Below are 17,149 nucleotides of genomic sequence, written 5' to 3' on the forward strand. Positions count from 1 at the left end.
TTTTGAATATAGATTTGCATTTAAACTATTTTGAAATACAAAATTCCTTTTTTGGGGGGGGGGGGGGAAGGGGGAGGGTAACGGAGTTTCCCTGTGTAGCCCTGGCTGTCCTGGAACTCACTCTGTAGACAAGGCTGGCATCGAACTCAGAGACCCACCTGCCTTGGACTCCCTAAGTGCTAGGATTAAAGGCATGTGCCACCACCGCCCAGCAGGAAGTACAAAATATTTAATTTGTGAAGAAGACTGCAAATATCTTTCCCTTAAACTACACAACACTATTCTAGAATCAATCCATTCAGAGTCTAAACTGGATTATTATACAAGGCAGGCATTAAGTATACATGATACTAATGTTTCAATTATACTTCCTTAGGGAAACAAATTAAGTAAAAGCTCCAACAAGAGGGAGGCCTACAACAGGACACTACAGGACCCCAAACACAAGTATTTCTTCAGGATGAAGTCTGGTGAGTCTACAGAGACTTAAGTTTTGCTTTTATTTATTTTTATTGAGAAAAACAAACAAATAAAAAACTTTAATGCTTATATTAGTAGTTACTTAAGCTGGGAACAAGCCCAGCTCAACTTCCCAAGTCATACCTTGCTGGCATCATGGTCTTGAAGTCTTCCCCAGATGGACAGTCTTTCAACTTTAAAACTACTGTCTCTCCACTTTTGTTTCTCTGCCGTTCTATAAAAATAAGAGTTAGTTACTTAAAAGATAGCGTAGGTCTTTTTATTAGTGAAAGAAATGTGAATGGTTAGATTGTTGTACACAGGTGCTTCCTGGACACTGATGGGCCTTTTTCTTCATGTCTTGGTGCAGCACTGATACATTTGAGAGTGAGAGTGAGAGAGAGAGAGAGAGAGAGAGAGAGAGAGAGAGAGAGAGAGAGAGAGAGAGAGAGAGAGAGAGAGAGTGTGTGTGTGTGTGTGTAGCAAGTCTCAAGAGGGCCTTGCATCTACCTCCTGGAGCTGCAGCTGCAGGCAGCTGTGAGCTACCCAAAGTGAGCAAACTCAGGTCCTCTGCAAGAGCTGCTGCCAAACCATCTCTTCTGACTCCAGATTTTAACAGGAGACACACAGCATTAACTATTTATAGTATCTAAAACAAAGTGTTCTTCAGAATTATTTTTATTTGTAATATTAGTCTTACATTTATAGTTTTTAACTTTCAAAATGTTGGACATAATCTATATAATTTAATTTCCACAATTTTGAGGGGTTACCAAAAGTCCATATCAGGAAACACAGCTTAAGTTATGTCAAAATTAAAGGAAATTAGGACTAGAGTTGGGATTATGAACCATTATTTTGTTTCTAAATTCTGTATTTTTTGTCTTTTATAGACAGGGTCTTATTTAGCTCAGCTGGACTCAAATTCAGAGGAGCTGAGGATGACCTAGAACTCTAGAGCTTTCTGTCTCTGCTAACCCAGGTGTGGAGGATACAGCTAAGTCACTACTCCTGGCCTCTTGCTCTCTTTTTTAGTAAACTGAAGAACAATGTAAAATATGGATGCTTCACAGGTGAAGAATTTAAGTTGTATTAGCAATTTATCATCTTAGGGCTATGAGTAAGACAACAGTGAAAAAATAACATACTTGAAATTTCTTCAAAACCATCCCAGAACTCCTTAACGTTGGCATTTGAAACAATGCTGTCTTTGCAGTTCAGGAGATCAGCTTGGTGGTCTCCAAAATCCAGACTAATTGATTCTGCCTTCCACAAGCTAATGTTCATTTTCTTATGCACACCGGAAACCACTGCAGGCTTTATGAATAAACACAAATAGATAACAGTTAAAAGGCACCTAGACACTTCAAAGGTTAAGAGTACAAGCAAGTGGACGGCACTATTACATTTCGGCCCCACTGGCAATCTGTCAATATAAAGGAGGCTACTAACAAATAGTTCTGGACTTGGAAAGATGCTTCTATGTGAATGAAAACAATAGTGAGGGAATACCATGGCAAGGGTGCCATTTATTTACTTATTTGGTTCTTACTTTGACACAAGGTTTTTGCAATATGATAGAAGCTGTCCTTCAGCTTTATCTCCTGAGTGCAGGGACTACCTAACATGTGCCATCATACCCAACAAAACGGCATTGTACAGAAATTTCAATGGCTAGGTTTTCAGAAGAGAAGTCTATGGGTGGCAGAGATATTTTCGGAGACTGCTTCCTCTATAGGCAACCTTTTTATAGACACTATGTTATCTATCTATAAGTGTGCAATCTATGCATTCACATTTGAAATAAAAAAGGGAAGATCAAAACACTGTGTATTCACAACACTTAAAACACATTTTCTTTCACTTTTACAGGAGGCCTGAAAACAACACTGAGCACAGGCATGATACCATACTGTAAGCCTAAATGATTGACTATAAATGAATCTTGCCTTTTAGAGCTCATGAATTCAAATTTTACAACACCGTTTAACTGAAAAACCAGTAACTGATGATTTACTACTTCTAAAAATTCCAATGAACTGTATAAAAAATCTCTGTTTAATTGTTCATGTGATATTCAGTTTTTATTCTAAGTAATAAAATATAGTTCTACAATACAGAGAATTTATGAAAGTATGACTTAAAGAGTCTCTAAAAGATATTAACTGAGACATTTAAAAATTTATCATAAAAGCCTCAAGTTAGAATTTTTAGTGACAGAAGGATCTCTCTGAATCTGGTCTACACAGAGTTCCAGGCCAGTTCAGGCTACACAGTGAGACCGTCACAAAATAAACAAGACAAAGGGCTGCAGAGATGGCTCAGCAGGTAAGAGCACCGGCTGCTCTTGCAGAGGACCCGGGTTTGATTCCCAGCACCCACACTAGTGGTTCTCAAACATCTGCAACTCTAGTTCCAAGGGATCCAATGCCCTCTTCTGGCCTTCACAGGCACTAGCCATGTAAGTGGTGCACAAATACACATGCAAGAAAAACTTTCATGTATATAAAATAAAATGTAAAAGAAAACAAACCCACAATGAAATCTAGTTGAATGCTCCACTAAATGTTCTTTCAATCAGGTAATAGTATGTTCTTAATAAGTCCAGATATTAGGTAATTACTGTTGGCAATTTATACACTACAGTTCCCACATAAAAATACTCTCATTAAGCCTTTTACCAATCCTTAAAAAAGACATCTAATTGGTATACTAAAATAATTCCAAGTAGAACTCTAAAGCTGCTGCCATCACCTTACTGAAGTATCTCAAGACTTCCCAATTAGTCCTCTCATCTCTGGTATTATTCTACGTATCTGCTGTACTGTCAATTACTTAAATTGCCAATTGCAGCTATTACTTACAGTGTATGTTAAAATTCCTTGATATGTAAGAGCCTTTCATTGTGAATTCTTTTTTTTAAAAAAAGTAATTCATTTACTTTCATTTTACATGCATTGGCATTTTGCCTACATGTATATCTGTGTGAGGGTGTCAGATTATAAGTTATAAGCTGCCATGTGGGTGCTGGGAATTGAACCTGAGTCCTCTGGAAGAGCAGTAGGTGCTAAGTAGGTACTAAGTCATCTCTTCAGCTCCTCATTGTGAATTCTTTAAGCTGTGTATTTCTTTACCACCCTCTTCTAGGTTCAGAACAAGCCAACCTACATACAGAGTTCTGCAATGACTAGTATATGTCAATTCCTTCTTTGTTAACTAGCAAAATCTTACTCAACTACTAAGTAATTCACAATAGCCTGTTTGAATTAGTACCTTGCCTTAGCCATTCTCTACTCTTTTTCACAGCACTTTTTAGAGCCCTTAAAACCTTTAATACATTCATAAAAATATTAATGTGACTGTTTCCTATCAAAAAGTTCCAACATAAAATGAAGTATTCAAAATTTTGGTTCAAACAGACTCAAAGACACATGACGTCAATCTTGTGTATATGCAAAATCTAGATGGTGTTCAACAGTGTTGTTTTGAACTGAATTATAGGTAATTAAGACAGAGAACCGCTGTAGTAAAATGTTTTGCTCATGTTTGCAAAGCCTACTTAGTTTCAGGTCTTTCGATGTTCAATAACTGTACATTAAAGTAGGGCTGATGAGATAGCTCAGCTGGTAAAAGTGCTCAGAGCCAAGCCTGATGCCCTGAGCTCAATCCCTAAAACCCACAAAGGTGGAAGGAGAGACTGACTCCCAAAAGTTGTCCGCTAACTTTCACATGCACAAATGCACACAGTCACATAACACATACACATAATACTTAGAGCAAAAAAGACAAGTACAGTAATATGTTCCAAGGAGGAGGAAATAAATTAAGCAATATAATTCCCTGACGCGGGCAATTAAGTCTGTTCATAATTTTTATATTAGATACTTAATATCTGAATCACATATAAAGCATTAAGTCAGAACTTTGGATTATAAGGAAAACCCACTGTATGTAGGCAGAAGGAAATAGAAGAAATTGTATTCAAGAACTGATAAAATCATTTTCATCAGTTCAATACAACCGCGTTTCATATTAATGTATTAGTAAAAGACTTAAAACACAAATCAGAACAGAGAACTAAATTTTATAAATCTATGACTAATGCATGTCTACTCATTAACTACAACTATCTGTCAATCTACTTCCTTGTACAATTACATACATCTGGACAAAAGCAGAAATAGTAATTCTGGTAATCTGTTAATTTGGGGATGTCTTTCTTTTCCCCACAGGAGAAATAAGTTTTCTATTTACTTCTCCTCGGGTCTACGGACAGTGTTAACCACTGTCACGTACTTACCTGTCCTTGTTTCCAACACTCTTTGAAAAGTTTCCAGTTATTACTATTCTTGTGATCTTTAAGCCATAAAATATGCTGGTCACAGATCCAAGAATGTGGTATATCACTGTATAATTTATTGTTTTCATTCATGGCAGATTTTCGGCTTTCTTTAGGTTCTTCATTAGGCTCTGATTTTACATTTATCTTGGCAGTTTTATTTGGTGGAATTTTATTTTCAACAACTGAAGCAATGATGTCATCAAGAATGTTAGGCATAGTTCGTCCACTTTTGCCACTCTATTAAGAAAAATAAACAACTTCTGAAAACAATGAAGATCCTAAGTTGGTAATGCAAGAAACTACTGGCTCTGAGGTATTCAGAAGCAGTCATCTATTTTCCACATTGGTGTGGACTCAGACAGAGGGAATAGGGTTAAGAACCCTCCATTTACTTTAAAAGCAACTATAACATTTTATCTCCTTTGGTAATTATTCTATTTTTCCTTTTTCTTGTTAAGTAATTAAACAAAACTTGTTTTGTAAGTACTTTACAGATATTTCCATATATGCTTCCCCCCAACTACTCACATAACCTTCAGGTTGTAAAGAGTTATCTTAGAGTTCTCCTGGACTCAAAGAACCTTCTCCAACATTCCACGTGAGAAAATATGGAAGACTCCAGCTTTGAATGAGAATTGGAATGAGACCAGACCTAGCTATTTATTTCATCTGCATCTGTTTCGTTAGAACCATAGCTAACCATCAAATCTCTATACAAACTTAAAGCCCAAATTTAAAACCAGAGGCTAGAGGTATAGTTAAGTGGTGAGGCACTTGCACAGCACTGTGCGAAACCCCAAAGCTAACAAACAAGAACTAGCTGTCACACTCACCGCGGCTCCCATGGAGTACACTGGAGCAAAGGCAATGCCAGCATCGGTAGAGCCCACTCGGAGCTTGCCAGCTGTTGTAGTCAGCAGATCACGCAGAGTTGAACCCTGTTCATTGTTCTGGGAGGCTGCAGGCGATATGCTGCCATTTGGAGAATCAGAGGCATCTTGTTCTCCCTCTTCTTTAATTTCCTTTTCAAGAGCAAATTCTTTGTTTTCTAAAAGAAAACATTTAATAGTAAAGTATAGAAAAAATAGGTATCCTGCATTTCAGAGTGAGGAATAAAAACCCGCTGTGGCACCAATTCATTCACCTGACCACAACTAGAGTTCAATCCCTCAAAAAAGGCTAATTTTGGATGAAAAAGCCTTCCTAGGTATCTCAAATTTGTACCTGCTATGAATGAAAATAGTCAAACACTAGCAGAAAATATAGTTAATTTACAAATAGAATGCTCTGGTGGTTTTGAAAACTTCATTCACAAATGAGTGCATAACTACTTTTGATATCATCAATCTCAGGGAGGGCTGGCTACTAATACAAGAGGACTAATACTTTCTTGCTGCTAAGCTATAATTTAAATAAAGCACCAAAACCAATTACTTACAGGTCATACACAATACATGGCATACTTCAGCCCTTTACAAACATGAATACTTGGTTACCTTGTTTTTCCTCTCTGGCTTTTTGCTCAGCAAGATCGGCTAGCCAGTGCAGTGGTGACTGGGACTCCGGAGGGGTCAACCTGCTGTCTGTGCTTACACTTCCAGGGCTGCTATTGCCATTACTCTGAGATTTCTGGGGGGTGGTCTGCTGCTGAGACTCGGGCATGCACAGAGAAGTTTTATTACTGTGGTTAAGAACATTCTGTAAAACCTGTAAGGGTAAGACAGTTGAATTTTTAAACACAATTTCCTCAATTACTCAGTTAAAAGCAGTCACTGTAAGATAGTTGCACAATTAATATAGAAACACAAACCCAGAGTAGAGCTTATTTTTTTTTCTTTTGAGATAGTCCCACAGTGTACCCCAGGTCAGCCTAGAACTCATTGTGCAGCTAAGGCTGGCCTTCAATCCACAGCAATTCTGCCCCAGCTTACTAGATACTGTGATTACAAGCATGGCTGCCATGCTGGGCCACTAACTGAGTTTCAAACACCCAAAGGTGTTGTTTAACTATAGACTGTATACGAACAGAGACTTTCCTACTTACTTGAGACACACCATTCACTGTAGGAAAATTTCCAACTTGTAAGCTTTGTTTGGTGGGACAGTGACAATGGGATTTGATGCCGTATTTTTCCCTAAGAATGTGCATGGCATCAAGAAGGTCTGTCAACACTGTAAGACAAAACAGCAGTTAGTAAACTTACCACTGGTTGCTAAGGGCACACACTTTCCTTAGTACGTTTGAGGACTTGAGAACAGCAGTGCTTGTGATTTCTCATCAGTACTACCCTTCCAGATAACACAGAACTACCACCAACCAAATTTATATTAATTTCCTATTGTCTGATTATTAAGATAACAGTATGCTCAAAACTTATAGAAAGTTTCACTACAATCCAAACTTTATCATTTTTTAATTTTCCTCCTTCATAAGGTTTTCTATACTTAGTCTGAGAAGAAAAGACTTTTTCCCATTCTTATTAAATATGAGTTGCTATAATTTTGAACAAGACAATTCAATTATTTAAATCATACTTTTGCAAAAAATATTTGCTTTTTTAGGGGGTGGAGTTGACCCTAACATCTGCTATGTATGTAACCAAGGTTGTGCCTCAAACATACAGCACCTCCAGCCTCTCAAATGCTGAGGTTACAGACATTTATCACTATGTGCGGCTAACACTACTGGAGGTCTTCCTATCTAGGGCACTCAGGACCTATAACACAAAGTAAAACAGACTTACCAGAACCAGGTATAATTTGAGTTGGCATTAAATGCTTATGATCGTGAGGCTGTCCTTTCACACACTTCATCCAAGCATACAACTCTTTATCTGTAAGATAATGTACCTTGTTTCAAGGAAATTCTTTTTTAAGTATAAAAGTGATGGTTGTATGTAACTATTTTGTTTTATTCTATTTTTAAAAAGTCAGAAAAGACAACCAACCACCCAATGAATTTTGATAAAAGTACTGATTGAGACAAACAAGAAGGGTGTGTGTGTGTGCTAACACTTTCTAAAATGACTATTTTTTGCTACTGTTACTGCAAGGGTCACTCCTAATTTCTGTTTGACTCCAAACTGCAGTTAATCTTTTAGCTCTTAGTTATTTTCTATGCATAAGAGGTTGTCCATTATATTAGACTACTTATACTGATACAAATTTAAGGACACTGCTACCTGATTTTGCTCCTGCTCAATGAACACTGATATGAGGACTGGGATCAGCACTTGTCTCATATGTATAAGGCTATGGATGAAGTAACTGCCAACATGCACACAAAATGCAAACAAAAGACACAGAAAAGATGACACTCTATAGAGCCAGTATTAATTGCTATTGTTCATCTCAAACTGGGCTCCTTACGTTCAGCTGCAATGTGAGGTATAGTATGGGACATTCTGTATGCGTCAGAGAGCTTTATGAAGTTATTGACACAGGCAGCTACTTATGATGTGACTCTAAGAGTTTCAAAGCAAAACAAACAATCCCACAAAGCTCAAGACATTCAGTATAAACCCTAGAACTGCTTCATGAAAATTCTAGATTTAAAAAAAAAAAAAAATGACAATTTTCAGTAAACAGACTCCAGAAGCTTTCCTTCACAAAGCCTGAAAAGGAACCTATTAATGTTTACATTGCAGTCACAAGTTGATTCACACTATGTAACAGTACATAGTGAACCTACCTTCTGAGTTTTATACAAACATTTAACAGAAAAGTCAAATGATATACAAGAAGAACATGTTCTCAGGACTCAGGTTATATACTTGGAAGACTGATGGGGTCTCTTATCATTCCCAAGTAGACAGTATAATATAAGCTAACAGCAATCCTATCTGTTTATTATAAACATTCCACCATGTTTAAAAGGGGGGAGGAAACCTTCATGGACTTCACACTATAGCAAAATAAAAATAAACAAAAGCTCCATGTAACTAGGGAAAAAAAAAAAGGGGCATGTGCCCCACACCTCTAGGCTACACCTCCAGACCCTACAAAAGTATTTAAATGCCAAGATGAAATTCTTAACATGGTTACACCATTTTACTCACATTTACTTTCATATCCCAGGAAAATACAACTTAAGATTTTCAGAAATGTTTTTACATACTCAGGTCTTATTGGTAGTAAACAATGTGTAAGAAAAGGGTTGAGAAAGTGGGGTAATTCTACCAATGGAAAAAGACACTGACAGCTAAGCCATGGCTCCTCCTAACACCCAAGCCTAGGACACTAGAACGACAAAGCATCTAAAGGTTTCTAATCCCTACATTTCATCCTAACTTCACCCATAACTGGTGGATACCACCAGTGGTTAGCACTTCCTAAACAGTCTTATGTAAACCTTTTTTTTTTTTAATGGAAAACAGGGTATTTATTGTTATAGACCCCTAGCTAAACTTGAATATGAGTCAATCCTCCTGCCTCAGTTTCAGGAACATGTACGATCATGCCTGTACAATGGTATTCTTTTTTTCAGTGGTGGGGACTAAACCCCTCAGTGCTGTACATGTTAGGCAAGTATACTATCAATAAGCTTATATACTAGGCCTGTGGCAAACCTTCAACACTTTAATGTACTTATTAACTTCATTTTAAAACTATAACTTCAGCTATATTAGCAAGTGAAATACTAATACCATTTTATGTCTAAAAATTATGCACAATAGTTTCAAAGTTTGTGATATAAAGATTTCTTCTTCATTCTTTAAGATCTATGGAATAGCTAGGTGGTAGCTGGCACATGCTCTTAATCCCAGCACTCAGGAGGCAGAGGCAGGAGGGTCTCTGAGTTCGAGGCTAGCCTGGTCTACAGGAAGAGTTCCAGGACAGCCAGGTTACACAGAGAAACCCTGTCTTAAAACATCAAAAACAAAACAAACAAAGATATATCCGATAGAGGGCACTGATGGAAGTATAACCTTGACAATTTGTTTAAACATTATAGACTGATCTATAGAAGTATTTGTGACTTAACACGAATGACTACCCAATTAAAAGATTCTAGAAAGATACCAGGAACGGTGAGTTCTGAAAGCAAAAAGGCCTCAGCTAACTTTGAATTTGGTGACTTGAAGAAATTCTGCCTCAGAGCGGATCCACTCAGAGGATGAAAAACGAAGATGAAGCTTCATTCCAAACGCAGACACTAACAAAGCGAGGCAGCTCCTCTTCCTTAGTCAAATGTTACGAATGTCCACAATGTAACAGACCCACAATTAAGGAAGGACATGGGTAATACAGAGTATCTCCACTTAATCTCATTAAACTATGTGCCAACCTCTAGAACTCTTCCTCTCCTTGGCCTTGTAACAATCCAAGCAAGCCACGAATCCACACTTGCGGCAGACCCAGTGGACATTAAACAATGTCGCTTCACATGCGTCACACATCTCCCGGACACCTCGGACTGCTCTTTTCCAGGCAATTTTGGCTGAAATACAGAGAAAGCAATTTAAATGCTCTGTTTGGTGCACTTTTGGCTGAAATACAGATGTGACAATATATCAAGAATGTCTATAGCTATCTTAATGTAAAAACAAGAGTAGATGCTTGTTTCTCTATGGCACAGCTTCTCATGATACTGCCATATTCTCAAGCTGGCCACAAACTAACTTTCCTCCTGCTTACACTTCCTTGAGTATGGAGATTATACACCCAAAGCAGATTTCTTGATAACGAGCACAATTCTTGAAAAGACCCAGAAAGAATCCTAAGTAAATATTAAAATGGCCGGCTTGTATCCAAAACAGGGTTTCTACCATGTGTATAGTACAGCGTGGTTGGTGGGATCTGTGGTCTCCACCATTAGACAGCAAACAGTTATAGCCCTCACTTCTTCAATTAGGACACAAAAATAAAATGTTTCTAATTATTGCCATATATACTTTGGCAAACAATCCACTGATTTCAGGGGGAAAAGATAGAGAAAAAGGTGAACATAGGAGCACATGCCACACTAGTGCTTACTGATGCTAAGTACATTCAACTGAACAGAATCAATGTCATTACTTTGTAAACAAATATGAGGTGGTTAACTTTTCCATTTTACAGCCCTAATATTTGAAGACATTATCCATAAAAAAGTCATAAATAAGTTGAGATTCAAATGTAAAAAACTGTCATAGATTATGTACACATACATACACATCAAGTGATACTGCACAATTTTTCATGTAAAGAGATTTTGTCATACCAGTTCATGTTGTTATGAAAACATCAATTTCATGAACAATCCATTTAATTTCAAAGGAGAATTATCTGCATCTCAAGTATGTAAGAGGTGGCATTATCACAGCTCAAATACCAATAAAATTAGATAGGATGAGGGACTTAGAGATTAAACACAACACAGAGAAAATTCTTTAAAGGAAATTTGTAGAGTGCATGTTATAGTAACTTCCTTACCATCCTTTTTCACCCAGGACAAAGCTGTTTTTTCAGATGTTACTAACTGACAGAACTTATCACCTATAATGTCCAAGATATATTTAGAAGTTTCAATGTCTATTTCATCATCTTCATAATTTTCATGTGTCCATAAACTCATGGCTTCATCATCATATTGGTCAGGAGAAGAGAAACCATCTATCCTGACCACTCCATTCTTACTAAATGACAATCTGCAACAGTAAAACATAAAACCATTAGATACTAGCATTAGAAATAACTTTAATGCTCCTACTACATTATAAACATGTTATAAGATAGTTTCTCATACATACTTAAGTTATTAATCAATTTACTTGCCTCAGGCATTATCTAGTGGCTTGATAAGTAGCACTGAGTTCACATTATTTCAAGAAGTAAAGGTTGGGGATCAAAAGCTCAATGGTACAGCAATTACCCAGCATGCACAAGGCCCTGACTTCCAACCTTCAATAGGGCAACACCAACCATCTATTACTAGGAAACTACAGTCAGCTGTTAACTATTGGGAATACAATCCAAGTATTATATGAGTAAGAGAGCTAATATGTATGCCCAATGTTATCAAAGCAGTACTGTTATTTTTTTGCTTCCTCTTTCCCATCCACCCAACACTATAACACTGTAACCCAGCCTGACCATGAATTGGCACCAATTCTCCTGTGTAAGCTTAATGAGTTCTGGAATTATAAGCATGTACCACAATACCTGACATGTTATTTTACAACTATCCTTCCTTAGTCTAAAACTGAGACAGTTAAAAATGTTTTTAATCACCTTGAGATTTTTAGTTTTATCGCTGTACCCAGCTTTTTATTTTGATGAGATGTTTAGTTTTGGAGACAGGGCTCCGGCTAACTTCAAACTTGCTATACAACCTTGAACTTCTAAATCCCTGTTCCCCTTCTCTTTTAAAAGTAAGATATTCCTCTGATAAGGAGCACTGATTTTAGGTTATCTGAATTATGTTCAACCAGTTTTGTCTTCATCAGAACATTTCTTTTTGTCAAACCCAAAGTTTTCTCATTTTCCTCAAAACTACTCCCTTAACACCACTGGACTTTCTTCACCATTGCATGAGCACCACTTTCTGCAACTTGAACTTCTTCCTAAAGTAGCCTGCCTTGCCTTTCGGGACTGTTGGCCACAGACTCTTAAGTAAAAAAAGAATGTATGGCTTTGGTTGTGTTTTTTGAGATAGGGTTTCTCTACATAGCCCAGGCTGGCCTGAAACTCACAGAAATCAGCCTGCCTCTCATACATGAGTGGAACTATAGTAAGGACTGTGTGAGCACTACCTTCTCTCTTTATCCTTTGTTAAGTACCTACACATTTCCAAATCAAACAGCTTAGCTGTAATCCTTAACAGGTTATAAACTTCCCAGAGGCACCAAGGACAAAAGATTCTAGAGCAGGAGTCTTCACTGGTGGGGTCACCTAGTTTTTTTTTCCCTGAGACAGGGTTTCTCTGTGCAGCTTTGGTGCCTGTCCTGGATCTCGCTCTGTAGACCAGGCTGGCGTCGAACTCACAAGAGATCCACCTGGCTCTGCCTCCTGAGTGCTGGGATTAGAGGTGTGTGCCACCACTGCCCAGCCTCACCTAGTTTTGTTTTGTAATCAAGTCTATGAATGGGTTTTTATACTTAAAGTACTTAGCAATATTTATGTTAATAAATATCTGTAAATGATTTTTATATTTTACTATAAAACTTGTGAACTATGACAGTATACATTAGCTACAATGATTAAGTGTATATTTAACAAAAGTATGATCATTCCTATGTAACAAGACAATGACATGTTTTCATGGCCAAGACAGTTTTTCACCTGCATTCAAACAATAATGTTTACTTAAGTAATATGTTAAACTGTTTTGGCAAAAGCAAATACCTTTTTAAGAAATTTTAAAATCAAGACCTGGGTATTTTCTTGCCATTTTTAGAAAACAAATGCTAAAATTCCTGGTTAAGGAAGAAGTCATCTTTCAGAAGGAAGTTCTGGGAACGTAAGTAATTGAGTAATAATGTACAGAGGCCGCTTGTCAGCAGCTGGCACGGCACAGCAGAGGTAGTGCTGTTTAGACCCAGCCCCAGATCCAGGAAGGGGCCTCTCGGAATACTAGTACCATTCCCAAGACTCAATAACCCTACCCTGCCACTTCATCTATTCTGACTTACCTTCTAAAGTAGTAAAATCTACAAAACACTGGTGAGTGAGTTGATTCCTCTCCTTTCTTACTACGAATGAGTCTGCATTCTCGGCACTTCTGTAAATTGGGCCCGATCTCACAGCAAGAGTCATCTTGCAAAAAGGACTCTCCAGTCTGCTTCAGCTTCTTGACTTTTCGCCAGTCTTTCAGCACTGAACGAGGAATGCCAGCTGTGACATTGGAAGGAAGTCATCAGCAGGATTAGGTCTTACAGAGAGAAAGGAATACTCTTTGGGGTTAAATTCTAGTTGATTAGACAAATGACAGTTACATGATGGACAACTGCTAAGTCTACAGGCTCCTTTGTTTACCTGCTTACCCATTCTAACCAGAAAGGAAAGGAAAGTACATCCTCTCGTGAAATGAAATCTTTAAACATTGCATATTCATGTAAACATAATACAAAACATCAGAATCATTCACAAGGTATATGCCTTTAATTCCAGCACTTCAGCAGCTGAGGCGGGAGGAGGAGCAAGCACACGTTCACAGCCAGCCTGGGATATCTAGTGAGTACAGTACCATCAACAAAAAACAGTCACCACCTCTTGCTTGTGACAAGGACATCCATCATGTTTGACATCAATATATTGATGGCAAGAGTATCTTCTACACAAATGAAAGGGTTCTGAAGAAAGGGAGGAAAAGCTCACAATATGAACTGGGATGTATTTGTTGATGAAAATAATTAAAAAATAAAATGAACACACGAAGCAATCAAACCGCTCCCCGTTAGGAGTATCTCTAAAGCGCAGGTATGAAGGCTGTCTTTGCAAACATGAGAGCCCTTCTCAAGTGTAAAAGGAAAAACAAACAATCTCTCAAATGGACTACAGTCTAACATTTGAAGGTAAAAGATTCATTTACAACATTCAGTACCACTGTTCTTGTTTACTAACACGAACTAACAAGTAAAGGATGTTAGTAAACAATCAGTCATCTGTGTAACAGGAGCAACCCACAGACCAGGAGGATCCACAAAGTTCACACACAACTGTAATTCTACCTATAAAAATCTAAAAGATATGCAATTAAGAGCAAGCTTTGTTGCCACCAGCTGTATTTGTTAACCCTGTCTTTATTATTTGATGTACAGGCCACTATTTGTAACTGAAGAATAAGTATTTCCTATCCTTGTTTTCCAATCCATTTCGACTGTATCAGAGACAGATACAACTATTCTTTTGAAACCAGGTATTTCCTCAGAAACTTACAGCACAATTCCTGTCTAGAATTCCTACCAATATCTATTTAATGATAATATAACAGTGTAATTAGAAAAAAAAATCACTCGCACATAGTTAGTAGTAATGTTTTTAAGATTGCTGCCTGTGTCTTAAGCTCCCCTCTTTAGTCTCTATTTAGGGCTCAGAAGCCATTAGACCTAACCCAGGATCCACATATGCTCACGTACAGAGCACCACCAGTTAATGACTTACGGTACAAAGATGTTTCCAAGGCTACAGAGATGGCTCTCAGGTCAAGAGCACAGGTTGCTCTTCCAGAGAACTAAGCACCCCAGCGCCCACATGGAAGCTCACAACCTCCAATTCCAGGTCCAGAGGATCCAATGCTATTTCCTGGCCTCCACAGGAACCAGACACACACATAGTGCACCAAAATCCAGGCAGGAAAACACCCATACACATAAAAGTAAATAAGTATTTTTTCCCTAAAGATATTTCTTCTCCAATGTGTAAGAGAAATCTTTCCTATGGACTTTATTAAAGGGTATCAGAATGAACAATAGAAATATCACACCACTGATGAAACTTTTTGACACATTTTCTTCAACCATTTATTTACTTTTAAATTGATTGCACTAGATGCTATCTGTTTCTATTCTTTTTACTAGGAATTTTAACCAATATGCTTTTAACTACAGATGATGGTAACGGTTTAGAATGTGAAACTCTATAATATTGATTGTAAAAATTGTGAATATTTTTAAGAACACTTGAAAGCAATTCTTAATTATGTGATACTAAAACAGGTATTTTTGAATTTTTTTAAAAAATGAATTTTATAAAGGCTTTTGATAGTATAAATCTTCTTTACTGGGCCAAACAAGATGGTACTAAACTTCCTTTAGGAATTTAACAATAGTATTTGCTTAAAATAAGCATCATCCTTTAATTGTAAATATCTTATTGACAATTTACCTAAAATGTGTTGGTTTGAAATTAAGATCTGTTACCAAAAATTATCTAACAACACTGCTTCCTTTATACAGGAAGAACCTTTAAGACCTTTGTTTTTATTAACAAATTCAAAACACCTGACTAGTGAAGAAAACTGGGAAGGAAGAAAATGAGACACACATAAATACATGCTAACCTTTGATTTCTCACATGCCAACACCATAAATGTATTTTTGGATACAGAGATTAATTCAGATTGTAGGTGAGTCACAGATTATATACATCAATAAATATATTGTAAATATACTCAAATTTGTTGACAATTTCAGCTCATAAAGTAAATTTATGTAAAAATTATTTGGGAAAGGCAGCCAAATTCCAACTAAAAAGGCAGAAGATATGAAGATATGCCAAAACACTAAGTAAAGCAAAAATACTGTAGCTGTCTATAGAATGTACTAAGAAACATTCTACGTGTATAGGTATTTAAAATATATTAATTATAAAACATATTTTCATTTTAATGGAGTTAACTATAATTAAATTAATTATAATTAAAAGTATACATATATGATATTGTAACAATCATATGAAATCCTCTAACATGCAAACCCAACTAATTCTTTAAGGTGACCAAGACTAATGACAATTGCACTAAATAATGGGGAGAAAAATGTCAAATTTCATTCAAGAAGTAGATGTTAAAATTCTTTGACTTGTGAAAATGTCCTACATTAAATAATTTTTCTGGATGGACAAATCAATCCTACTTACTTAATAAACTATGTTAATAGTCAATATTAACAGAATTTTCAAACAAATGGGAGTTAAAGTACCTGGTCGGAAACTAAATATCTGTCACCAAGTAAGGAGTTTTACTAAGCATCACAAAGTGGGGTAGTGAACTCTCATTCTGGCCACTATCTTAGAACATCACTTGGAAACGTGCATACTCAGTAGTGATATGAAAAGAGAATATACATGCCATTTAAAAATAATTTTATGAACTTAACTTCAAAAGTACTTTCGAATTGTTGAAGCTATTTTCTGGAATGTTAAAAAATCTGAATACTGAACATCAAAAGAAATATGGATTAAAACAATTGCTGACCACCAAGCTTCCTGAGAATTAGTTTGGGGGAATAAGGAGAAACATGAGAAAGAAAAAGCAACATTATAGTATATAGTATGCTATCAGACATGAGGCCAGTCCCTCTGCTCCCGAGTGTCCTCGCACTGCGGCTGCCAGTGCGTCTCTAGCTCAGTGTGTCCTTTTCCACGATTCCTCCTCCTGTTTGCTCCACTTCACTCTGCCTTGGATCCCACAGTCCTGTGGGAAAACCTCACTCTGACAAGACACAGATAAGGGGCTGCACGCACCCAAGCACTTAGGAGAGTACTGCTTGAACATCCACACTGCCTCAGATGTTTCCTACATGTAGGTGATCACACAGACAGAGTGAAACTATTACGTGCTTTCTGAATTATGCAACCAGTCAACAAAGAAATAAGCAAACTGAGGAAAACTACTTCAAAAGACACACAGAAACATTCTATAATGAC

The 17,149-nt window shown here is 37.0% G+C and overlaps 1 protein-coding gene and 1 long non-coding RNA gene across 7 annotated transcripts in view; one reads left to right on the forward strand and one right to left on the reverse strand.

The window, feature by feature from the left end:
* Jmjd1c (jumonji domain containing 1C) overlaps positions 1-17,149 on the reverse strand; it is a 182,351-nt gene that overhangs the window by 13,046 nt on the left and 152,156 nt on the right. For all 6 annotated transcript variants that reach the window (XM_052744805.1, XM_052744807.1, XM_052744803.1 and 3 more), the window contains 10 exons: positions 13,414-13,615; positions 11,216-11,430; positions 10,089-10,241; positions 7,546-7,635; positions 6,846-6,973; positions 6,298-6,508; positions 5,635-5,849; positions 4,760-5,038; positions 1,608-1,776; positions 604-694 (listed from right to left, as the gene is read on the reverse strand). In XM_052744805.1, coding sequence (XP_052600765.1) covers positions 604-694; positions 1,608-1,776; positions 4,760-5,038; positions 5,635-5,849; positions 6,298-6,508; positions 6,846-6,973; positions 7,546-7,635; positions 10,089-10,241; positions 11,216-11,430; positions 13,414-13,615 — 1,753 coding nt within the window. The remainder of the gene's footprint in view (positions 1-603; positions 695-1,607; positions 1,777-4,759; positions 5,039-5,634; positions 5,850-6,297; positions 6,509-6,845; positions 6,974-7,545; positions 7,636-10,088; positions 10,242-11,215; positions 11,431-13,413; positions 13,616-17,149) is intronic.
* Positions 8-16,699, forward strand: LOC128114643 (uncharacterized). The gene is made up of 2 exons (XR_008219848.1): positions 8-470; positions 13,892-16,699. It is a non-coding gene; the product is annotated as an uncharacterized LOC128114643 (long non-coding RNA).

The sequence above is a fragment of the Peromyscus californicus genome, unplaced genomic scaffold (assembly GCF_007827085.1).
Source record: "Peromyscus californicus insignis strain IS unplaced genomic scaffold, ASM782708v3 Scaffold_19__1_contigs__length_69161282, whole genome shotgun sequence".
Lineage (NCBI taxonomy): Eukaryota > Metazoa > Chordata > Mammalia > Rodentia > Cricetidae > Peromyscus > Peromyscus californicus.